The sequence below is a fragment of the Coffea arabica genome, chromosome 2e (genome assembly GCF_036785885.1).
Source record: "Coffea arabica cultivar ET-39 chromosome 2e, Coffea Arabica ET-39 HiFi, whole genome shotgun sequence".
NCBI lineage: Eukaryota > Viridiplantae > Streptophyta > Magnoliopsida > Gentianales > Rubiaceae > Coffea > Coffea arabica.
The window spans coordinates 74,315,840-74,341,455 of NC_092313.1; the positions used below are offsets into that span (position 1 = coordinate 74,315,840).

The following is a 25,616-nucleotide window of genomic DNA, read 5'->3' on the forward strand; positions in this document are numbered from 1 at the left end:
CAAGTCAGGCGAAGCACGCCAGCGATGCAGCAAGATAATTGAAAACAAAGTGTACTTAGCTTACAGATTTCTTTATCATGCACGCTGTAGATATAAAGTCTTGGCCATGATTGGATTTGTTTTTGCTGTTGTGGCTCCAACCAGGAGAGCTGGTATGGGGGAATTGCAAACGGAGCCGAAATATGCATAAATGGGAAGGTGGCCATGATTAAAACTTGAAAAGTTTTCCTTCATTTCCATAAGGAATGCTTTGCACGTAGCAAGTCTTGCTTTAATCTTTCTAGGGAAAGCTTTTTCCAAAATAAAACTGTCTGATAATTCCAAAAGTGCTGCACCAAAACTGTCCGCAGAAATCAGGTTTTAATTGTCTTGAACTTTTAAACTTTCCAGATTAGCTGAAAGAACAAAAGAAAATATCTGTTCAGACACATTATATAAAATCCCACCTATCAGCATTGTCGCTGTTGCTTTGAGGGAGGAAAGGCCAACTTTATTTCCAACTTTTCTTTAAATTGTAGGTCAACTGACATTTTGTCATTCCATTCCAAGCGATTGAATAATGCGAACATCCAAAAGAAAAGATCTCTCGTAATCATGGTTCGCCGTTGCAGGTCGCGGTTGTTCCATCCGTCGCATCAATTGAATATCGGGTGACACGTACATTATAGCACAAAAAAATTTTCAAAAAATCTGAAAAAAGTTACTAAAATTAGAAAATATCAAAACAGGCACAATCTGAAAAAATATTCGAATCGATTTCGAGTTGATTCGAATATATCGACTGATACCATGTATCACGGATTCGAATCAGCCAATATTGGCCGAGTCAAAGCAAGTTACCATGGATATGATATTATTTGCGATTTGGGAATCGGTATCGTACCGGTTTAGCTGAGTCGTATTGGAATCACGATGTTGCTAACCATGCTTGTAATTGCTGAAGCTCTGGAGATTGCCAGCATGGCCTAACGATACGCATGAGTTCAGCACAATCAGTGGACCACAAACATAAAAGGACTGTGTTTCCAAAACTAGAGTGGATTCCAAGTAACTTCATTCTTAAGCAAAGTTGACTAGTCTCAATGTCTGCCATTGCTATTGAGTGTTTATTGGGACTTATAACTCGTTGATCTGAAGTCATAGAACACCAGCACATAACAAATAGTTAGAACAGTTGGAGTTATGCAGGTTAGAGTTTCGGGAGATAATCTTTAAGAAGCAAGAAAAGGTTTTGGGATAAGTATTACTATTTGCATAAATTTCAACGAGAAAGTTGAACATAGATCCAAAGTTTTTCTGATAATTAAATGCAAAGATATGAAACACCTCTTAATCTTTGGTTGATGTAATATCTGGATTAAGAGTTAATATTTATTATCATATTCAGATTTTGGATGAAAAATGAGGCAAGCCTCTGGCTCAAGACATTATCTGATTATACAACACAAGAAAAGAAATTGCTAATGCTACATGCTTCTGCTGTAATAAAAGGTTTGCAAGTCCTTCAGGGCTTTAATTCAGTCCCTCCTCAATGCCTCAATTTATAACACCTGATTTTACGTGCAAAACAGTAATAACACACCTTATCATATTGATGTGACTTAGCAATACACTAAAAGTACTTCCACAATGTTGTATAGCATCTCTCCACTGCCCACATGTTGAATGATATCTTCTGAAAACTTGTCCATCTATCAATGTCAACAATTCAAGAAGCTTCAAAATTCTCTCCTCCAGCCATTACACTTTAGAGAAAAAGGTGACATGTTAAGTGAACGTGTCGCCCTGTTTCCTTTGCCTATATAAACTCTTTCTTCCAACTTATCCACTGCTCAGTTTGCGTGCTCTTCGACTGAGCTGGAGAAAGAGGTACTTTCTCTGTCTGCTAATTTGCTTGAATGTTATAGGATTACTACAAAAGTGATAATCATTCTTTAGTTGTTGAGTGCTCGAATCATCCCTTTACAATCACAGATGCTCGGTACTTTAATCACAAACAAAAGCATGAGCATGACTTATCCTCTTTCTTTTTCTGTTTGTTGAGTTCTTTTTTGTCTAAATATCCTTAGGGATGGATTTAAAGTGCTAGTTCAAGAGTCTGGTACAATTACTATATCCCCTAGGTCAAGAAGGCAGCGTGCTAGGCAGTGCATCAGCATTTTCATACATTAGTAAGTCACTCATTGGCTTCGCAATTCTGGCAAGAACATTCTGATTCGACTGATACTCTAACTCAAGTAGTAAAAGACTGCAATTTAAGATTATCTTTTCATAACTTTTTGAACCCTGCTGCTTTATCCAATAGATTAATAAGGACATGCTCTTTGAGAGTTACAACTTACCAAAAGGTGGTGCCTAAGCAATTGGATACAAGTACTATATTTTTTGCTTGGCAGAGAAAGTCATCATATAATGGTATAGATCTTGGTTTTAATGCCCCATTTGAGTTTAAATTTTGTTAGCCGTACAGCTTAAGTGTTAATAGTAAGTCAATCAATTGAAGCCGCTCATGTACCTTTTAATTTAAGTACTTGCTGTCTTCCAAGATTTAGATGTTAAAGATTCCTAGATTTTCCTTTAGCTGTCCCCCCAAAATGAGGCACAGGACTTTATATTGCGGTATTCACTTACACCTCGGTTTTAATTATTGTTGATACGCATTAACATGCTTCTTTGTGATAATGTGCTATTTAAAGCATTCTCGAATCCGTGTTGGTGCGCATTAACTTGTTGTTGCAGTTTTTCTTTGTTATTTTAGAAAAAAAAATGCATAATTGTTACTAATCTTATGTCCATTTCTTGGGCACATTTTACGTTCTTAGAGAACGGACCATGGATTTCAGGAACAGCTTGCTCTTTCTGGCTTTAGCAGCTGCAACAATGTTTACTTCAGTGGTACCTGATGTTTATGTGGTTCACATGGATAAGGCTAGAATGAATTCCTTGGATGATTCTCTTGGAGCTTCCAAAAGATGGTACGAAACTGTCATAGACTCTATTGCGGAAATCTCATCTTCAATAGATGAGGAAGAACTAAAAGAACAAGAAACTTTAGCTCCTCAGCTTCTATACGTTTATGAAACTGCCATCACAGGCTTTGCTGCAGAACTCTCCAAAAAACAACTTGAATCACTCAAAAAAATGGATGGATTTCTTGCTGCCACCCCGGATGAATTGCTGAGCCTCCATACAACTCATTCCACTCAGTTTCTTGGCCTCAGAAGTGGCAGAGGACTTTGGAGCGCTCCAAGTTTGGCTTCTGATGTAATTATCGGTGTTGTTGATACTGGAATATGGCCTGAGCATATAAGTTTCCACAACTCTGGCATGTCACCAGTTCCCTCCGGGTGGAAAGGCGTATGTGAAGCAGGTACAAAGTTTTCTTCTTCAAATTGTAACAAGAAGCTAATAGGCGCAAGAGTTTTCTCTAAAGCATATGAAGCTTTAGTAGGAAGAATTAATGAAACAGTAGATTATAGATCACCTCGTGACTCGGAAGGGCATGGAACGCACACAGCTTCAACTGCAGCTGGTAACATTGTAAAGAATGCCAACTTCTTTGGTTTGGCTAAGGGTTCAGCTAGTGGCATGAGGTACACGTCTAGGATTGCTGCTTACAAAGCTTGCTATCCCCTAGGTTGTGCAAGCTCTGATATACTAGCAGCCATTGACCAAGCAGTCAGCGATGGCGTTGACATTTTATCATTATCTTTGGGTGGTTCTCCAAGGCCATATTACGCTGACAATATGGCTATCGCTGCATTTGGTGCAATTGCAAATGGAGTCTTTGTTTCCAGCTCAGCAGGCAATTCAGGCCCTAGAAGCTCAACTGTTGGCAACACTGCACCATGGATGATGACCGTTGCTGCAAACTACATGGATCGCAGCTTTCCAAGTGGTGTAAAACTTGGAGATGGACAAGTTTTTATGGGGGCATCATTGTACTATGGCAAGGCTACTAAGCAATTGCCACTTGTATATGGTGAAACTGCTGGTGCCCAGGGAGCTCAGTTTTGCATTAATGGCTCACTGTCCCCAAAGTTGGTCAGGGGAAAGATTGTTGTTTGTGACAGAGGAATAAATTCAAGAGTTGAAAAGGGAGAGCAAGTGAAGATGGCTGGTGGTGCCGGAATGATAATAGTAAACACAGAAACTGGAGGCGAAGAACGGTTTGCTGATCCACACATCCTGCCAGCCACAATGCTGGGAGCTCAAGCTGCCATTTCTATCAAAAGATACATGAATTCGACAAGAAAGGCAACAGCATCGATTGAATTTTACGGAACAGCGTATGGCAATCCTGCACCAGTTATGGCAGCATTTTCTTCCAGAGGACCTAGCGCAGTTGGACCCGACATCATTAAGCCTGATGTTACTGCACCTGGTGTGGACATATTAGCAGCATGGCCACCTAATATTAGTCCAACAAGGCTAAAGAGCGACAAAAGAAGTGTCAAATTTAACTTCATTTCTGGCACTTCAATGTCCTGTCCTCATGTTAGTGGCATAGCTGCGCTTCTAAAATCTGTTCACAAGGACTGGTCACCAGCAGCGATTAAGTCTGCTTTGATGACAACTGCTTATACCCTAGACACTGGAATGGCTCCAATATCAGATGCTGCTTCTGGAAGCTCCAAATTTGCAACTCCTTTTGCATTTGGTTCAGGTCACGTTGATCCTGAGAAGGCAGCTGATCCGGGGCTTGTATATGACATTTCCACTGAGGATTACCTGAATTACTTGTGCAGCCTGAACTACAACTCTTCCCAATTGGCTCTATTCTCAAGAAACAATTTCACTTGTCCTGATGAAGCAGCGATACTTCAGCCTGGTGATTTGAACTACCCTTCATTTGCGGTGCTCTTCAGAAATAATTCAGAGAGTATTACAGCTACATATAAAAGAACTGTGACAAATGTTGGCATCCCAGTTACTGCCTATACTGCACGGGTCATACAACCTAACGGGGTATCAGTAATCGTCGAGCCTAATGTTCTTCACTTTCAGGGCATTGGGCAGAAACTGAGTTATAAAGTGAGTTTCACCACATTGGAGGGTCGAAATTTGTCAGATAGTTACTCATTTGGATCTGTTGTATGGATATCAGAGAAACATACTGTTACTAGTCCAATTGCTGTCACCTGGCAGTAAATCATGGGCACAAATCTTAACCTTGGAATGTTCCAAGAATTCAAATAACTGCTTCAAACTTTTTTCCAAGTGTACCTGATGGTTTTATGCAAGGAACTGTGGCTTCTTAGTTGCATAAAACGTAGAAAGTTAGTATGATCTTCAATTGCTAGCTGAGAATATGATTGTCAAAGTTATATATGACTAAAGTGAGTTGAGTACCCATGTGCTGGCATTTTCCACTTTGGTAAGGTCATAGTTTTGCATTCACATGAGTACAATCCCACGTTTGTTGCAAACAAAAATGGAACTTCCAACTTGCAAAAATGGTCTTAATTCCTTTGTCTTTTTTCCTTTTGGCGTGGAAAATACTATAGCCACTAGAAGACGATCAAAGTTTTGCTTTGCCAGTAGTCATTTGTCAGGATTATCAGGTCAAAGTGAGTCCTTGTGGAAAGACGCCAATAGAATTTGGTATTGAGAAATTGCAATGCTAAGCAAGAAGTCAATCTATTTGTTTAGGGGCATGTTGACCCTTCCGTTTGATTCTTTATGACTCTCTCAAGATTGGAATCGTTTTTGCGTCTATTCAAATGAAACAACACTGGAATTGGAATGTTTCCAAATATAGCCCAAATCCGCTACAAGAAAGGCGAATCTCAGGAGTCTGAAGATCCTGAATTCAAAAGCTTCGTTGTTATTGGGTACTCTGTCTCCTCCTCATTTTTTAACTATCAGCTACTCTTTTGTTGTACTAAGGTCTGATAATTGAAGCATGATATTACCTAATTCCTACGTGCTTATATTCAGTTTTTTCTTAATTACAAATAATTAGGCGGTGCATCAATCATCATTACTAAACTAAAGTTCAGTTCCAGATTGCTACCACAAGAGAACAAAAAGAGAAAAGTTTCACTTCCAGAATCTCAGTTTTAGTTCGTCATCCAATATTAAAGAATACCACAAATTTAGCTTGATTTGACTAGAGTAGATTTGTTTGATGCAGACAAAGACCAAAAAAAAAAAAAAAAAAAAATCAGAAGAAAGAGTTAGAAAAACAAATAGGAGCCTAAACAGCATATTGAGTGTATTTATCCACACTATCAAGAAAAGGTCAGAGTTTGGAACCTTCTCCTGTTTTTTTTGTTTTCTTACTCGTTCAAAGTTGGTGACCTTTCCTAGTAGAATCAGAACTCCACTAACATAACTTTTGTTGTCAAACTTGACTTCATCTCCCACATGAAACATAGATCCAACAGCTGCCTAACCGACACCATTAATTTGGACTACTCTAATTCCTACCCAATATCCCACCAAAATCCAAGAGAGTAACACCTCTTAATGTGATTAAATACAACTTAGGAGGATCAAATGGCACCCCAGCATACTAAACCACTTTCTTATTTAATTAAGACTAGTTGTTTATTTTTTCTTAAAAGCAAAAAGAAAGAGAAGCAAGAACCAATTCATTTCTTTTTCCGTCTTTTTCTTTTGGACAGAACAGAAAACTGGACCAAATTTTCTTCTGGTGGGTGTGAGCCAGTAGCAGTGTAAGTTTGGCAAGTGATTTGTCTTGGGTTTTCTCATTTCTGATGGAACTGTCTTTTTCCTTTCTTTCCCTTGGTGGAAAATGGAAGGTTGAAATGGAAAATAAACCAATAGCAGCGTTCCACGTCAGCAGTGGACTGAACGTAACCGCCTACACTAGACAGTGAATTCTCCAAAGGAAGGATAGGAAAGTACAATCCGATACCTCAAACTGCCTATTCTCCGTCTTTCTCAAAATAAACAAGAATTTCTATCTGTGTAAAATACACGTTACCTACACGTATAAGTTTGAAAGGAGGTCCATTTTTGGCACCCAATTTTGGTTTAGGAGCGAGCCCTTTTCTCTTACCTTTTTTTCTTTCTTTCTGAATCTATCCATTCTTCATCATCTTCTAATTTTTTTTTCAGAATCTGGCAATAAGCAATACTAGTAGCTATTCTCAATTGAATAAGCAACCCTGTAAAGGTACTTTTCTTTTTGTTCATATTCTATTGTTCTTATGTGCAAGATTCAAGCTCAAGGATTCTTTGCATTTTCTTGATATTGAATTCCAGAAAGCTAAAGAATTGGAATATCTAGAAGCCCTTTTCAATTCTGATCCCTCTTCTGTATGTTGTTGTCTACCTGACCATTTTTTTCATTGTAATTTGTAAATTTGTCACCTTTTCAGCTGAATAAGGAGTTTCTCTCCTCCATTATATCTGGTGGGGTATTTGAATAATTTTCTTCATTGTTTGGGAATTGCAGTCAATAAAGATAGAGTGATTTCAGCTGAATGAACACACCCTTTTGTTATCTCGTGTTGAATTTGAGCATTTTGGTCGGTTCTGGGAATTTGAATTCGATATTAACGTTCACTTGAGCTCAATTGAGATACGTTTTTTATACTTTCTGGTGAATTTGAATTGTTTGGTCATTTTTCGCGATTGAATTGAATAAAGATATTATTTGAGCTCAGCAAAGGTACTCTTTTGATGTCTTGTCGATCTTGGGAAGTTTGTACCCTAAATTTGTGATCTTTATGTAAAAGAATATTAATAGCAGTCTGCTTACTTTTCTACATTGATGGATAATTACAATTCTCAATCTCCATCTCCCTATGGGAGTTATGGGTATCCTTCTATGCCACCATCTTCAAATCCACCATACCCTCCTTCCAGCTCTGTTCAATATCCACCTCCAGCTTCTGGACAGTATCCATATCCTCCATACCCTCATTATCCTCCATCAGGCACCGGATATGCCATCCCTCATACTTATGGATATCCACCAGCATCATCGGCACCAAGTGTACCTCCTCCTGGAGCACCACATCCACGCCCTTTTGAATATGGATACCTCTCCCCATCACATTCTGGCCATCTTTCATATCCATACCAGGGATATCCGGTTTATTCCAACCCATCTCCTCAACATCAGAGTCATCCATCTCACGTTAATGAGGTGTCCATACTCGAACGCCAAGACAGTTCACTATCTGCGGCTGGATCATCAGCACATTATGATCATGGAGGTCACAATGTTAGTTCCTATCCCCCAGTTTATCCTCCTATTGATGACCTGTTAGCCAGTGTGCACCTGTCAAACAATAAACCATCTGCTGCATCTCAACCTCTAAACAACCCTTCTGCCCCCGCATCTCCTCCTGCTCCTGCCACACATTTGGACCCTAGTGTACCTCAGAAATATCATTCAGGGCCACTACCAGTTACTACAAAGTATAATGATCAAGGGACGATATATGGTGTCCCAAATCACTCCTTTTCTGGTGGTCGGATTGAGACTCCTCCTTATCCTTCTTCACCCAGCCCTAACATCTATGTTAGTATACCTCAGAGCCCAAATCTGCAGCTTGTGCCAGTTCCATCTCCTAAAGGATCGTTAAAAGTGCTGCTTTTGCATGGAAATTTGGATATATGGATCTATGAAGCAAAACATCTTCCAAATATGGACATGTTCCACAAAACATTAGGGGATATGTTTAACAGATTACCTGGCAATATGAACACCAAGATTGAAGGGCACATGAACCATAAGATAACAAGCGATCCCTATGTCTCTATTGCAGTAGCTGGTGCTACAGTTGGAAGGACATATGTAATAAGCAATAGCGAAAATCCTGTGTGGATGCAACATTTCAATGTACCAGTTGCTCATCATGCTGCTGAAGTTCACTTTGTGGTGAAGGATAATGATGTAGTGGGATCTCAGCTTATTGGAACTGTCGCAATTCCAGTGGAGCATATATATGGAGGAGGGAAAGTTGAAGGGCGTTTTCCAATCCTTGGTAACAATGGAAAGCCCTGCAAGGCTGGAGCTGTTTTGAGTGTTTCAATACAATATACCCCAATAGAGAAATTGAGCATTTATCATTATGGAGTCGGAGCAGGTCCAGAGTATAGCGGTGTTCCTGGTACATACTTTCCGCTTAGAAAGGGAGGGACCGTTACTCTTTATCAAGATGCTCATGTGCCTGATGGATACCTTCCAAATCTGAAGCTAGAGAATGGTATGCAATATGCCCATGGAAAGTGCTGGCATGACATATTTGATGCAATTCGGCAAGCCCGTAGACTGATATACATTACCGGATGGTCAGTATGGCACAACGTTAGACTGGTTAGAGATGAAAGTTCTCTCGCTGGTTACACCTTGGGGGAGCTGCTGAAGTCAAAGTCACAGGAAGGAGTGAGAGTTCTGCTTCTTGTATGGGACGACCCTACATCAAGAAGCATCCTCGGTTACAAAACAGTAAGTAATTAGTTGTTAGGAAAGGAAAATTTTGAAACTCTATGACATTTAATTTGCATAGCCATACAAACATCTTCTGAATCTCATTGGTGTTTCTATTATGTGTGATAAATCTGGGTCATGATTATTTAGTTTATCTTGTTATTTCTTTTCTGCATCTTAACTTTTTTGCATATAACATTTATAATGACTAAGATGAAATATAATCCTACTGTCATGTCAGAAGGTGTGTTCCATGTGTGTCTGTGCACCTTCTACATCAACTTCCAATTATTCAATTAATTTTGTAGGTGTCCAGTAAAAGGTTCATGGTATCCACAGCTCAGTATCCACTAAAGTTATGTCATTTGACTTTTTCAGTTGGTATGTACCTGAAAAAGTAGTAAATAGATCCTATTGGACAAGAAAATCAGATTGACTATTTATCTAAATGCCTTTTATCAGAGACTAATATACCATTGTTCGTTTTAATGGAATTGAAAAAAATGTAGAAGTAGGCTTTCATTATTCCCTTCGTTTCTCTTATTCCCATGTGGAAGAAACAAAACAGATCCAAAAGGGTCAGAGGATAATTATTCTTATCAAAACAAAGGACAAGGAAACAACAGACTACAAGATCAAAAATTAATCTTCTGGTAACATGATGGTGTCAGAGTCACAAACTCAAAATACACTGCTATGCTTATATTATCCTCCTACAATGACTAAGCAGTTTTCAATTTTGAGGCAAAAATCATCATGAAGCAGTCATTGCCTCCAAAATTTCCCCTTGAAGGCTAGCAGAGTAACTAAAATACCCCGAAAAAATAAGAACTGAAATTGATTGAAAAACGGCACAGGCACTGGCACATAGGGCAGATACAAAACTGATGAAGAAGAAAGGAAGGAAGAGTGAGAAGATTGCGGTTTGTTGAAGAAGGTAGAGGGAGAATACTGAGGTTTGTTGAAGAAAGAGGTGCCAAGAGGTGAAGGGGACAAGAAATAATCATTGTGGTTTCGGATAACTCAAGTCAGCTTCTTCTATATTATTGCAATTATTAAAATAACAATTTATTTTTAATTTTCCAACAATAGTGAATATTTGGGTGTATAACCCTAAGATTCGGTTCCGCTTCAGAACTACAATGTATCATTCAGAAATTTCACGAAATTTTCTTTTAAACAAATGCACGTACATGCAATACTGTTCTGATGGTCTCTTCATGAGCTTAGATGAATCAGCATGTACTTTAGTCATGCACATGCTTTCTGTGGACTAGCTGAATAATGACTTTTCTCAGTGGTACTTTGCATCATCAATGCTCATCACCTCCCATTCATAATGATTCTGTTACTTTCTCTCCAATTAAAGAATTGTGCCGTACCCTGATATTGCATTTTCCCCTTACGACATTTTATCATATGTAGGATGGAGTCATGCAAACTCACGATGAAGAAACTCGCCGTTTCTTTAAACACTCTTCTGTGCAAGTTCTACTTTGCCCACGTGTGGCTGGAAAACGTCACAGCTGGTACAAACAGAGGGTAAGTGAGATTACAAAAAAAGAATATTTCCTTTTCCGTATTATTTAAATGTCTGATTTATTTTTTGCAAGATCCAATTGAAATGTTTTGTAGTTTTGATTAAAAACTGAAGCTGAATTCAGTGAGGGAAAACCTTGTCCGTATTTTATGTATGGTTACAGTGTAAAGAGAAATTTAAGGAGGAAGATATGTGCAAATGGGTCGAAATGGTTCACTTTCCTAGTTTAGTAAGGGAACAATAGAAGTAGAAGTTGAGGGATATTTAACCCCTTCTATTGTGCTTTTTGTCCTCCCCTTTTTAATTCAAGGGGTTGGGAAGGTGATATTCCAAATCAAAACATTGACTGCATTCTAGATTACAAAACTGCAGTAGGGGATGAAAAGGTGGATAGGAATAAGTATGTTGATGTTTCTCTTTATTTTTTCCTGTATCCTCCATGTTTCATTTGTATCAAGCAATTAGGTAATGAGATCTCCTTCATCCACAATTAAGGTATAAATGGTAGATGGAGACTAGTATGTTAAAGCTTCTCTTGCTTCTTTCCTCTCTCCTCCACTTTTCAGTCATACCAAACAAATTAGGTAATTAATGTATTATTTACCCAAATGAAGAAATAAATTGGCTGCCCAAAACATCCTTTGGCCAAGCATAGTGTTGTTATCAAAGTTGACAACAGGTATAACAAGTTTCAGCCAGCTGCACAATGTCTTTGGGCACAATGTTCAATTGTCTTGTTACACCCTCGTCAATTTTCTTCTTGGCTTTCCCCTTGCTGTAACATCTGCAATATATATCTCCAGATGTTCTGTTTGGATAGTTGGACCAGAATTATGTTTGGGTGAAATGAAAGTTACAGAGAAAGGCAACACTTGGTCAATAACACAGATTGGGGTCCTCCTTTCCAGCTTTTTAGCATATTTTGTTATCCATTTATTTGTTGTCTGATGCAATTTTTGATTGTAATATGAAATTCTGGTTCCTGTCATTACTCACTATTTATGAATAGGAAGTTGGAGTAATCTACACGCACCATCAGAAGTCTGTGATAGTAGATGCTGATGCTGGTAACAATAGAAGAAGAATCATTTCTTTCATTGGAGGACTTGACATATGTGATGGGCGATACGATACTCCACAGCATCCCATATTCAGAACTCTGCAAACAACTCATGTGGATGACTATCATAATCCTACCTTTGCGGTAATTGCTAATATACATGTAGTAGAAGAATTTGGAGATGTTGAAATTGCTACCTCACTCATATTTGTGATTATGCAATACTGCTTAGGAATACTTGCAAGTAAAGTGTATTGTGTCTACAGTGTATTACTGATGATAAATCTGGTTTAACATTTATCGTGGTGTTTTAAGTCTGAGCACTTGCTGTCCTTTTATTTTGCTTTGATTTGCTTTCTTATCATATAATCCTCTGTTTAAGTCAAAGAAAATTAAAGATTTTCTTCTATTGTAAGGTACATTAGAAAGTTGAAACTCGAGTACAGCACTTTAGTAATGTTTAGCTGCTATTAGTCAAGATATTCAGAAGACTAAATCTCAAGCTTATCTCTTGGATGAGATGCTTCTGGGCTCACAAGGAAATAAGTGAAGCTGTGCCTGGTTTGAGCTTTTGAACATTCAGAAAGTTTGCTAGGCATGAATTAGTTTTTGGCAGAGTGATATTTCCCAGATTACAAGCCCAAAAGAAAATGCCAATTTAATTTGAAAAAAGGTCCCAGCTTAGTGAAGTACTTAGGCCTTCCTATCATCTTTGAAAAATTGCTGCACTTTGAGATGCCAATTAATGAGCTTTTTTTGTTTTTTTGCAGTTACTAAGTTAACTAACTGTACTTCTTGAATTTGATTCAAGTTAGACTGCTTACTTCAAGAAATCCTTGAATTTATGTTGATGATGTGATAAATCATCTTGCCCAGATTTTTTTATACTCAAAATGTCCAACTGTCTTGGATTTGTTAATCCTTTCAGATGAACCAGGAACTGCTTGTTTAGTTAACAAATCTTTATGTTGTTTGTTTATTATCCTGCCATTAAACAGGGGAATGTGGCTGGTTGTCCTAGAGAAGCATGGCATGACATGCACTGCAAAATTGATGGTCCGGCAGCATATGATGTTCTTACAAACTTTGAAGAGCGCTGGATGAAGGCGTCAAAGCCACAGGGCATTAAGAAGTTGAAAGTATCATTTGACGATTCTTTGCTTCGCTTGGAAAGGCTGCCAGACATACTGGGGGCATCTGATACCCCCTGCATTGTTGACAATAATCCTGAATCTTGGCACGTTCAGGTAAGTATCCATCTCAACTTGCTGAACTTTGAATTGTTACACAAATATTAGTGAATTGATAATATTCTGTTTGTATCCTGACATTCTTTTATGATGCAGATTTTTCGATCAATTGATTCAAATTCTGTAAAACGCTTTCCAAAGGATCCTAAAGAAGCTACACTGAAGGTGATGAAAATTGCTTTTTCTTTTTTCTGAAATTTGTCATTTTTGTTTTACATTTTTCCATAGAATTCATTTGTACTTTGTTTTACAGAACTTGGTTTGTGGGAAGAATGTACTTATTGATATGAGCATACATACAGCATATGTAAAGGCCATTCGTGCTGCCCAACATTTCATTTACATCGAAAATCAGTATTTCATTGGCTCCTCGTACAATTGGGGTCAACATAGGGACCTTGGTAAGGAATACTGCTTTGTCCCTGATTATTGTGTTCATTGCCACAAGCTGTTGGGGACATGCTTATCATGCTTTGATATTTTGACAAAGTATATTTTACTTTGGCAATCACAATGACTTCAATGTTTTAACCTGTCCATTGCATAAGAATTTTAGATACATTTTGACAATACATTTACAAACAGTGGTGATGCATCTTAATTTTAATGTCAAAGCAACATGAAATGCATGTTCAGACTTGTAAATAATGCATGAGAAGACTGTCTATTTATTTAGTCTCTACCTGCAAAATTATATTGCCAGAACTCCAGTCAATATTTTGGTCCAGAAAACAGCTGCTTTTCACTGTTTTCTATGGCGCATAAGTCTCTGAAAATTGAATATCTCGATATGGTGGAAGTCCTGTGATGATTAGAGGACAGGTTTCATGTTAAGCAGGATGCAGTCTGGGAGGGGGGGGGGAAGCATTTGGTAAGATACCAAAGGTGATTTGTGTAAAACTAGAATCTGGAAACTTGGGTTTGTGAAGTCTAACCAACTGTTCAAAGTGGCCTTGGCTATCTCTGAAATGCCTGGTATCCACATCACAGCTTCCTTTCAAGACATCTTGCTTACTAATTTATTGAGAAAAAAGATTCATATAACTGATTTAAATGGTTGCGAAGGAGCTTTGTGTATTAAAGTTATTTTGTCACATGTCATCTATCTTTTTGGTAAAGCCATTTTGGTCCGAAAAAGAGAATCAAAAGATACATAGTTCGTGTTCTAGCACCAATTCTCATGAGTAAATTTACAAATAAGAGGTAATGGGAAAGGTTTGCTCTTCTTCAGGTGCAAACAATTTGATTCCAATGGAAATTGCCCTTAAAATTGCCAACAAGATCAGGGCACATGAGAGGTTTGCTGCATATATTGTCATCCCAATGTGGCCAGAGGGCAATCCAACTGGTGCTGCTACACAAAGGATTCTATTTTGGCAGGTGATTCAGCTGTCTCTGCTATATACTAGTCCTAGATAGGAAGTAAAACAGGCTATGACATCAACTTGCATCTGAAACATTTTCCACTTGTCTTGTGATTTTTGATTTTCTGATAGCGTAGTTAATGTTGAGTATATGGCAGTTAAAGCACTTATTACATTACAAATTTATTGCCAATTAGATGATAAATTATTATCTGCTCATCAGTATTCAACATTGGACTAGCATAATGTAATTTTTTTATTGCAACTTTTTGGTTCTAATTCCCATTGGCAGCATAAAACAATGCAAATGATGTATGAGACGATCTACAAGGCGTTAGTGGAAGTTGGGCTGGAGGATGCCTTCTCGCCACAAGATTTTTTAAACTTTTATTGCCTTGGAAATCGAGAGGTTCTTGACACGAGTGATGCATCAAGCACTGAAAGTCATGGTCCAGCAAACACTCCTCAGGTAATGTCCAAGTTTTTACTGTGCTTATGAGGGGCCTCACATTCAAGGAATTACAGATGGCTACCACTTTCCTCCTTATCCTGTCTTCTTCTTCTTCTTGGTTTTTTACATTTGGCTTTTTTGGCCTGATATGGAGAATCGACTGGTTCTCTAAGCTTTTTGCTTGGAGATTTAACTGGTTACACATTCAGAGTGTGATGCCATGTACTGGCAAATATACCAGTGCATTGACATGCTTGTCAGTTTGGAAAACTAGTTTGGTTCTTTGTCTTCTCCTCATTTATGTTACATATAATGTAATTCCCTCGTCATACCTACAAATTCCAGCCCAATCTTTTCCTAGCTATTAATATTCCAAATCTAACATCCTCTTACCAATACTTTTGTTACCTTATTTTCAGGCACTAAGTCGTAAAAGCCGAAGATTCATGATTTATGTGCATTCGAAAGGTATGATAGTGGATGATGAATATATTATTATAGGGTCTGCAAACATTAATCAGCGGTCCATGGAGGGCATGAGAGACACGGAGATTGCAATGGGTGCCTATCAGCCTCACCATACGTGGGCAAGAAATCGGTCGAGTCCACATGGACAGGTAACCATGTTAGGAGCAGTTTGAATATCAATGTTCATGTAATTGTATGCATTTGCACGCTATATCTACATATACATACATAATGTCGGAGCAGGTATCTTTGTGTGGGATTATATTATTGTCTTCTACAATATCTGTTGTGGAAAAGCTGCTAAATTTAACAATTTAAGAGCTCATATCTTGAAGATTTTAAATATTGCTGTACCTTGTACCCTACACTCCTGAAGCTTGGGTTTGATAGCAGCAGAGATGAAGTGTAAGCCAGTATGAATAACTGCTAATTTAACACGTTCTTCAACATGTTGACCAGGCAATTTTGGAGTGAGGGGGATTTTTTGTATGTAAATCCTGGTTTGCAACTTCATTACAGTTAAAAAGTGATCAGAGAGGACAAAAGATTCCTTGTTACATAGACACGAGCATAATAGTTGATGCTTTTTGACTAATGCTTGCTGTTCTACATTTTTTCTCCTAATAATTTTGGCTTTTCCTGATTTTATCATTCTCATATATCATACAAATCTCCATGACATGATGCAATGAACTAATAATGTAGGATTTTCTGGTGGGATTAAATACTCTAATGTGCAATTTTTAAGTAATATCTTGGCCTTTCCTGCAATTTCAAAACTTCCATTTTGAGTTGCTTTATTTATTAACCAACAATTGCGACAGCTAGAAAAATCCTGTATTCCCTTTTTATTGGAGGTTTTGTGATTCCATGATACACGTTTTGTTAAAAACAAAAAAAAAATTTTAACCCCCCCTCCAGACAATGCCATTCGTTGGACAGCTTAAAATTTGGTGTTATCTGACCAATTCTTTGTGCATTTTTTTTAATTGCACTGTAGATTTATGGGTATAGAATGTCTCTGTGGGCTGAACATCTTGGAGTTATTGAGGATTGCTTTACTCAACCGGAGTCTGTAGAATGTGTCCGACGGGTTAAAACGATGGGCGAAGCAAATTGGAACCGATATGCTGCTCCAGAGGTAACAGAAATGAGGGCGCACCTGCTGAAGTACCCTGTGGAAGTAGACCGGACAGGCAAGGTGAGGCCGCTTCCAGGACATGAAAGTTTCCCGGATGTCGGAGGCAACATTGTGGGATCATTTCTTGCCATTCAAGAAAATCTTACCATCTAAGTTCTCTCTTTGCTACATAGATCACAATTTATAGCCCCTTCCCCTTCTTATTTATCTCAATTTGCGGCTCTGATCACATGCTGCTATTCCAGTGGTTGGCATGAGGTTGGGTAAATTTTTGCAAGGTCTACACAACAAGGGTTTGGAATGATCACAAGGGCTGATTTTGACATGTTTTTCAAGCAAGACATTGCTGCATTTAGATACTACTGTTTAGTGCAATGTACATAGAGTCGCTGTATAGATCTTCTTTTGCTATGATATCTTAGGTATGGCGCTTGTTGTATTAACTCTTATCTAGTTGTGCTTTTTATAATCTGCCTGCAAGTGAAGAATTTTTCGTTTAACTGTACCCTTTGCATACGATTGCCTATAATTAGGGCAGTGATGAAAGTTTTCTATCTTCACATTGAAACAAAAGTTCCTTTTGATTGAGACTAAAAAACTTCATTAGTGGTAATATTTGAAATTGACCATAATGAAGGGAAAGATGCACTGTAAGGCATTAAGCTGGAGTTTGAGGGTGCTTGAGAGTGTGAAGAACGTGGAAACGATCAGATGGATTAGTGTTAAAGTGAGCTTGTGAAGTAAAGAAAGTATATTTGACTCCAGCATTTTTGTAAGGTGAGCAGGTAGATAAGTATATTTAACTCCAAGGAAAAATCGTTCAAAACATTCCTCACATTTTATAAAATATTTTTTTTCATTTCTCACTTTTAAAAGTGTACTTTTACGTTCCTTACAAATTCATATTAGTCAATTTTGGTCTCTATTTATGTTTTTGACTAGTGTTTAGTCGGAATTTATCACATACTTTGCACGTAATCATTTTTTAAGGGTAAAATTGTCAAATTAAAATTTACATAATCCGATCTATAATCCCTTATATTTCACAAAATGAATTTTTTTGTTCCTCACATTTCATAAAATGAATTGTTTCGTCCCTCACATTTCACAAAATGAATTTTTGTATCCCTCATATTTTACAAAATAAATTTTTTCATCCCTTATTGATCATGTGTACGAATAATTTTTTTTTAAACTCATGTATATATCTATTTGATTTTAGGTAAATAATACGAATAGCATGCAATATATCTCTATTTGATTTCGTCTGAACGTACTACTGTTCAAGTAAAATTAAAATAGATATATACAAAGTTCAAAAAATTGTTAGTTTTTCACTCATATTTATTTCTTTTTACTCAAAAATTAAAAATAAAGAAGACATTTAATCCTAAACATTATCAAGTATTTATATTGAATTAAATTTGGGTAGAAAAAATAAATAAAGGAAAAGTATGACAAAAAGAAGTAAGTGATTGACACTTTCAAATTTTAAGATAATCACAAGATAAGAAATTCAACTGTTGGTCTTAAAGATTGTGAGTAAAAATTTTAGATTTAAACTACAATTTGTTAACAAGACTATAGAATTCAAGTTAGGACCGATTAATTAGATGGTTTTATTACACATAACTCAATAAATGAATTATTACCAAAATAGAAAAGATTACAAATATTGAATAGATTCACATGTTGAAACCAAATGTATATAAATATATACACACACACACACACACACACAAACACATATATATGGGTTTAAAACAAAATTGTTAGATTTAAACCCATGTATATATCTATTAAATAGCATATGTATAACTACAATTAGTGTGTTTAGGTGAAATCAAATAAAGATATATTACATACTATTCATATTGTTCAAGTGAAATCAAATAGATATATACATAGATTTAAAAACAAACTATTCATACACATGGTTAATTAGGGATGAAAAAATTCATTTTATGAAATGCGAGGGATGAAAAATTTTATTTTGTGAAATGTAAGGGACTATAGATGGATTATGTAAATTTTGATTTAATAATTTTGCCCATAAAAAATGATCACCTGCAAGACACGTGATGAATTCCAACCAAAAACTAGTCGAAAATCTATGTATGAACCAAAATTGACCACTATGAATTTGTAAGGGACATAAAATTACACTTTTGAAAGTGAAAGATTAAAAAAGTGATTTTACAAAATGTGAGGGATGCTTTGAACGATTTTCCCTAACTCCAATAAAGAAATGTATGTTATTTCAAACTTTTGAGCCGGAATATAAATTAGTTTTAATAGAGCCACTGAGTTTTGAAGCTCAGTGGCTCCCAAAGAGGGACTAAGTGGACTGTAGGTTAGATATTCAAACTTCACTTGTAGTGAAAAAAATTTTAAAAATGTGTCAGATCACCTTTTTGGTCTAGTCGGGTATATATATTTGCTAATTCCTTACACAGTCTCTTTAAATTAAATTATAAGAATGTTATTGTTGCGGAAAAAAAAAAGATTTACCAATGTCTTACCATGTTATTGTTGTGGGAAAAAAAAGAGTTACCAATATCTTATCACCTATGTCATGACTGCAGTTAGAAATGTAAGTAATATTAAATAAGTACCAAATTTATATTTTTAGCGGATCACATTACAATGTGTCATGAGCGAGATTTTCAAACAGTAATACAATCTTCCTCTTGGTAAAGCCATCTGAGCTAATAAAGGTTGTTTACACAAATAGGTTTCAATTCATAAAGCATTACATGATATATGAAACGTGAGTTACTAACATCGTGACATTACGCCTGAGAGATTTGATTCCGCAAAGAAAATTTTGCAGTAGTAACTAGTAAACCATCCTAGCTAGTTGTAAAATCTATGGCCCAAAAATATTCATAGGGACGTTTGGCATTTCTTGGCTTCTTTTCAGAAAACCTCGGAATTTAGCAGAATGAACTTTCAAATATAGACTAATGAGCTTTAAAAAGAACATTTTTTTTTGTGTTTGTGGGGGGGGGGGGGGGGGGGGGGGGGGGGGGCGGGGGATAGCAAATAAGAGAATAAAGGACCGTCATGGAAACGAGAAATGTGTACCAAGTAGCACCATTCTAGGAACCTTATGTTTAGCTAAACCACTTACTTTTTCAAAAACAAAAATAAGCCATGAAGTTTCCGTAGTTTAAGGTTTACCATCGAAAGAAAACAAGAAAAAGCTCCTATAAATAGCCTCGTCCTCCCTCAATCCAAACTCGTCCAAGGAAGCACTGACAACAAGTGAAAAAAAAAAAACATCTGCAAAAGAGAAAAAAGATCCCAAAAAAAAAAAAAGAAAGAACAGCAAAAGAAAAACAAGATGGCAAAGCAGTTTGTTGCAGTGTTTCTCATGTGCATGGTTGTCGTTGCCGCAGTGCACATTCACAAGGCTGAAGCCACCACCGCGCAGCAGTTCAGTGACTGCTATAACAGCTGTTACAATGGGTGCTATCAGGATGGAAAGGGCATCGGCTCCACCTTCTGCGAGATGAAGTGTGATGCTGATTGTGTCGCCAAAGAAACCAAAGGTACGTATCAACTCTCAAAACATTTCTATAACTTGTTCAAAATTTCGAACAAACAATAATAAATTGCTACCCTCAAAGATTTATGTTTTGACAAAACTTAGCATAGCAGCTTGTAGTTGAAGGTGAATCCCCTAATTGATGTTCATCCATCTTGTTGGTAAATGAATTAGCATCTTGATTATGATTGGTTTCCAAATTTTGCACTTCCTTAATGATGACATAAAACCTTCTTTTTTTGTTTTTCTGGTGCAGCCAAACTGTTGGGCGAGTAGGCTTTGATGAAGGACCAAAGGAAAAGGGTGGGTTCATGTTCGTCTCCAATAAACTAGAGCAGTGAGAGCAATAAAGTGGTGTAAAGAAAATTTTTTTCTTCTTTGAAGTTTTATTTTTCTTTCCACAACCATGTACGCTTAATGATTGAAATAAAAATCTCAAGCTCTTTTTATACTTCTTGCCATGCCATTAAAAGCCGAGATTGCCTATTCGTCTGGCTTTTTTGGTGCTCTGGTCTTTGCAATATCGGTGGATCACACTAACCCAGTTATTCTTTTCTGACATTCTTTTTGCCACATATGTTTGCATCTATACGAATCTTGCTTAAAGGATTAAGCGGAGGTAAAAGGAGTGGGGAACTTCTGGTCAGGAAATTTTATCTTTAACTAATCAAATAATCATACTTGGAATGGAATTGCAGCAATAAATTGCATTAACCTGGTAGTATCTGCAACTCCTTGAAGAAGTCGGTCAGCTTTTGGCTCGACTTAAACAGTAAAACAAAACTGCAATGTTTCACTACGTATTGACTAGTTTTGCACGCCGTGTTTGGGGATCCATCTCTACTCGCAGGCCAAGATTAACCATTTCCGGAACATCTACAGATCCTTGGATCTCCAGATCGGCTACCACTTGCTGGTTTTCTGCATTCCCTTCCAGTAAATTTCTTACAGACCAAATTCCCCATTCTCTCAAGAATGGGTTATCCTCATCAAGTACACATTGCTGCAACAGCAAAAGAATCCCATTCTTCTCTCTGATTTCATCTTGAACACGCTTCCGATGGTATGCACAATTTCCAAGAATAGCAACAATATCTCTTCTGAAACCTTTGTAAGGGCATTGCTTCAATGGATAGCTGCCTGCCTCATTAGAAGTCTCATCTTTTCTCATTGCCTTCTTAATGATTGTGGGAGGTTCTAGGTCACGAAGCAAACTCAACAAAAAGTCAATGAGTCCAGAGGATACTAGCATATCCACAACACGATTTGATCCCTCTATCTCCAAACCTGTTAAATCTGCACAAGCGCAGATATCTCTCAAAGTGGTCAGAGAATATCCTAGAACATCAATACCAGTGTGACCTGTTGGAAGGGCTGACTTCCCCTTGGGAACAGAATCAACCACTTCAACTGCACTTCTTAAGATTTCAAGAATGCATAAAGAGAAATCAATGGAAATGACAACATCTTCGATTCGTTCATTTAAGATCTCTGACAGAATACGCAGCAGAAATGCTTGCTCAGCTGAAAAATGCACACTTTTGGCAGTGATATCTGCATGATCCCCGACTTCACTGACAGGGTGTAATTTAGAGAAAATTGACGCAAAACATGATTTGTCAAGACAGACTCTCGAAAGAAGCAATTTAAACCAATCTTCACTGAAACCAACTGCCCATACACAAAAGAAGGAGATAGTTCATTCACAGTCAATTCAACAACTGAAAAGTTCACAAAGCAACAACTATGCAAGAGGATCAAAAGGAATACCTATTGAAACAGTGCTTAAAACTTCTGTAATTATATGCAGCCCCTGACTTGAACATAATTGCCCAAGTAATTCATCAGTCTCCCCAGAGCATGTATAAATCACCATGCATAAAGGATCACAGGTTTCTCTACTTCGCAGTTCAGCTATCTTGTAAAAGCCATGAGGGAAAAATTCACTCCAAATAGCACCCTGATGTTCTCCTCCAGCCAAGGCAACATTTCCTAAAAGTTGCAAGCACATACGAATAATCTCACAACCACATTCGAGGGAAGGTTTAACGGAACTAATAACACCGGAAATAATTCCAACTCCGTTTTGTTCAAGAAATGAGTTCTGATTACGCATTTCGCCAGCACATAAGTTCCTAAGAAGCTTTAGTGAAGATAAAAGAAGATCGCCATTGGAGGGAAATTCAAGAACTTGGCAAAGCTGAAGGACTGCATTTACCATATTCTTAGAAGCGAAGTCTGCACGACCATCAGCAGACTTGGCAGTTTGTATAAGAAATTCTAGGGCCTGGTCTAGTTCAGATAAGTTTGATGCATCTAGCAATGGTTGCATAATAGCTGCTGGGACAAAAACTTTTGCAGAGCTGTTATCATCCATTATCTACCCGCCTCAAAGTAGAAAAAGAAATTGCAACACCAATCCAATTATTATTCGAATTATGTCCTGCAGTGTCAAACGAGATTCAATTAATACTCAATCCAACGAATTGACAAAAGGGATGGCACTGGAAGTGTCAAAAATGATAAAAGCTAGTAGTTATAATGCGGAAAAAACAGAGATACCCAGAAACAGGGAATATCTTAACATGGGCATTTGCACAAACAGATGATGGGCATAATCCCAAAAAAGCAACAAAGCAAGCGCCCCAGTACCAATACATGCATGCATAAATATACAAAGACCCAGCATCACAACACGAAATGCCAGATTATAACAGGAACAAAATGACAAAATTGGAGAACCTTCTCAGTAAAATAATCGAAAGATGCAGGAAAAGCTTGCTAACGGAACTTACCGAGGAGTAGTAGTTCGACGCAAGGTAGATTATCCTGAGTGGAACTTGAGGTATACCAGCTGGAGAAGAGTTTCACAGCAACAGCAGTAATTAGCGGAAACAGCTGATTGAAGAGAAAGAAGTAGGCGGCGGGGGGCGGCTGGTTCTTTGATTTGACCGCGCAGTTAAAATTCAGTTCCTGAAAGACGGGTGGGGGCTGCCGGGGCGAAAGGGGACGTTCTTGGGGGTGGCGGCAAAAGGTTATTTGTTGAATAAATATATAAATTTTTCGAAAAATAAGCAGAACCATTAGCTCAAGTCCATTTGTACAAAATACAAAATGGTAGAAATATGTGCTATAAGGAGAAAAAGAAAAATATTTGGCGACAAATTCATTGAGTTTTTTTTTTTTTTTTGTGTGACATGGTTTACTTTTTTATTCAGTTTTAGGGTACATTACTGCAATAAATTGACTAAAAATGTATTACCACAAAATAAGAGTTTCTTCAATTAAATATATTCATCCCATAGTCAATTATGTAAATTAATGTGGAATGTTTGATAAAAATATGTAATTTTTTCTTCAAAAAATCGAAAAAGATTATATATATATATATATATATATATATATATATATATATATATATATATATATATATTAGTCAAAAGCCAAAGTTTACACCTTGGTTCATTTTCCAGTATCATCCTAAAGTAACAAATTAAATTAGATGTTTTTTTTTTTTCAAAAAGAATCCAATCCTTACAAAAGAAAAGGGAAAAAAGCTAAGTTATGGAATACGTGATTTTGGAAGTATTTTTCAAAAACTTTACTATAGTGATATATGTGAAAAAAAAAAATTTACTTAGTTTCAATGTTTTTAAAGTTGTATTTTAGGGTGTTTTTAGAACTTAAATTTTGTGAGTTTTTTTTCCATAAATTTATTATAATTTTTTATCACCTTCCCCTCCCCTCACCCCTCTCTTTCTCCCTCTCTCCCCTTTCCTATCCTCCTCACTCTTTGCCTTCTCATCTCCCCCCTCCTCCTCGTCCCCTTCCCCCGCCTCCCCCTCTCCAGTACAAATACGATGTAAACTTAAAAATTTTTAAAAATTGTAAACCTATTGTATCCTTATACTATATAAGAATGAGTTTAGGGCAAAGATTTCAGCCGCAAAGATGGGGCTATTTTGGGAATATGAGAGTATTTAAAGTGCAATTGGAGTATTGAATATGAATCATTATAGCTAATTTGGTTCTTTAATAATTATTTAAATGTCCTCTTAGATATTTAAAGCTAGGGGTAAGTTTAACATGTGACCGATATTTGATTGAACATTAGGTACAATTGAATTCAACTTGTGTTTTAGTCAAATTACATAAAAACCCTTTTAATCATTTAATTGTATTGATATCCAAGTCTCTTAATTTCTTAAAGCCTTTCTCATCAGTTATTTGCAAACTTATGATATATAGATGTTAAGACACAATTAATGCTGATTAGTAGAGAAGTTTGGTTTCTTGGCCGTTGCCATAGTAACCCCCATCTATTCAAATTCATTTCATTTACTTATAACTTTCTTCCATTACAATCATATAGTCTATTGAATTCGGATATTGCTATATTAGCTACCCCTATTTCCCATTTTGCAGCATCTTTCTCAATAGGTATGTTTTCTTTAGCTAATCTACTTTTTTGGTTGTAAGAAATATGTGATCTTGCAAGTTGTATGTGCAATACTTCTTTTAGTGTTTTAATTCAAGTGTCCATGTTAGATAGACTTGATAAGGAGGAGATCACATTTATTAATTGTTATTTTTTGTTTAAAATAATTTTATCATCATAAATTTTTTCATTTATAGATTGCATCTACTTCTTTTGTTGTTTTAACTATTAGTTACGGTAATTTTTAAATTGTTTGCTACTTTATTGATGATTCCATTTAGGCATTTTTCACTTCATTTGATTTCCCAATATGTTTAACTATCTACTTAAAAGTATGTACTTCATTACTTTTAATTCTTGAATTGAGTGGATTAAGATGTCTTTTGAGGTAATTATTTGTCTAGATTAGTGTGTTAGTTATTGTATATTTTCGCAACTAGGTCAAAAATTGATGTTTTGTGATTGTAACCCCTATCGAGAAGGAGATGCTTTGCTATATGTCTTAAATCATACAATATATCATAATTGATTGATTCGTCAATGTGGAGGTTTCATGATGATATGTCCTTGGAATCAATATAAATTCAAGAATTTGGCTTGCAAGAACTGAAATTCCACTGACAATGATTTCTTCAAGTATGCTAATTGTTCAAATCTCACTTATATGACAAGATAATGTGGTGGATTGCCCTCATATCAAGATCAAATTCAAACTAAATAACAAATTTTAATATCCCTAAAGTGCATGAGCAGATATAAGTAGATCTTTTATTTTATCAGATTAAATGCAAAATGGTTGATCATATCTTATAATTATATTTCATTACATATTATATTTTTTGACTCAATATGTAATTTATGATTTTTCTGTTTAATATCACATAATAAAAATGTCATACTTCAATTCTTATACTACAAAATATCAAATAATAATTATTAACT

At 36.6% G+C, this 25,616-nt stretch overlaps 4 protein-coding genes across 5 annotated transcripts; 3 read left to right on the plus strand and 1 right to left on the minus strand.

Annotated features, from left to right (window-relative positions):
* The first annotated feature begins 1,783 nt into the window (after nt 1-1,783).
* On the plus strand, nt 1,784-5,355 carry LOC113733091 (subtilisin-like protease SBT1.1). Its single transcript, XM_027259236.2, has 2 exons — nt 1,784-1,869; nt 2,823-5,355. The coding sequence occupies exon 2, from the start codon at nt 2,833-2,835 to the stop codon at nt 5,149-5,151; it is 2,319 nt and encodes a 772-aa protein (XP_027115037.1). The 5' UTR covers nt 1,784-1,869; nt 2,823-2,832; the 3' UTR covers nt 5,152-5,355.
* Nucleotides 5,356-7,602: 2,247 nt separating this feature from the next.
* On the plus strand, nt 7,603-17,029 carry LOC113733093 (phospholipase D gamma 1). Its single transcript, XM_027259237.2, has 10 exons — nt 7,603-9,430; nt 10,838-10,954; nt 11,962-12,156; nt 13,011-13,259; nt 13,359-13,427; nt 13,516-13,663; nt 14,494-14,642; nt 14,919-15,095; nt 15,497-15,694; nt 16,546-17,029. The coding sequence occupies exons 1-10, from the start codon at nt 7,745-7,747 to the stop codon at nt 16,837-16,839; spliced, it is 3,282 nt and encodes a 1,093-aa protein (XP_027115038.1). The 5' UTR covers nt 7,603-7,744; the 3' UTR covers nt 16,840-17,029.
* Nucleotides 17,030-19,864: 2,835 nt separating this feature from the next.
* LOC113733094 (uncharacterized) lies at nt 19,865-23,278 on the minus strand. 2 transcript variants are annotated; one of them, XR_003458963.2, is made up of 4 exons: nt 23,032-23,278; nt 22,007-22,679; nt 20,952-21,907; nt 19,865-20,213 (listed from the first exon to the last, which is right to left on the minus strand). XR_003458963.2 is itself a non-coding variant. In XM_027259238.2 (3 exons), the coding sequence occupies exons 2-3, from the start codon at nt 22,611-22,613 to the stop codon at nt 21,033-21,035; spliced, it is 1,482 nt and encodes a 493-aa protein (XP_027115039.1). In that variant the 5' UTR covers nt 22,614-22,679; nt 23,032-23,278; the 3' UTR covers nt 20,918-21,032. The 2 variants fall into 2 exon arrangements, 1 of the variants encoding a protein (XP_027115039.1); XM_027259238.2 differs by lacking the exon at nt 19,865-20,213 and having other exon boundaries at nt 20,918-21,907.
* LOC113733095 (major pollen allergen Ole e 6-like) lies at nt 20,033-20,687 on the plus strand. Its single transcript, XM_027259239.2, has 2 exons — nt 20,033-20,240; nt 20,493-20,687. Exons 1-2 carry the CDS (start codon nt 20,033-20,035, stop codon nt 20,510-20,512), a joined length of 228 nt encoding a protein of 75 aa, XP_027115040.1. The 3' UTR covers nt 20,513-20,687.
* Nucleotides 23,279-25,616: the final 2,338 nt, after the last annotated feature.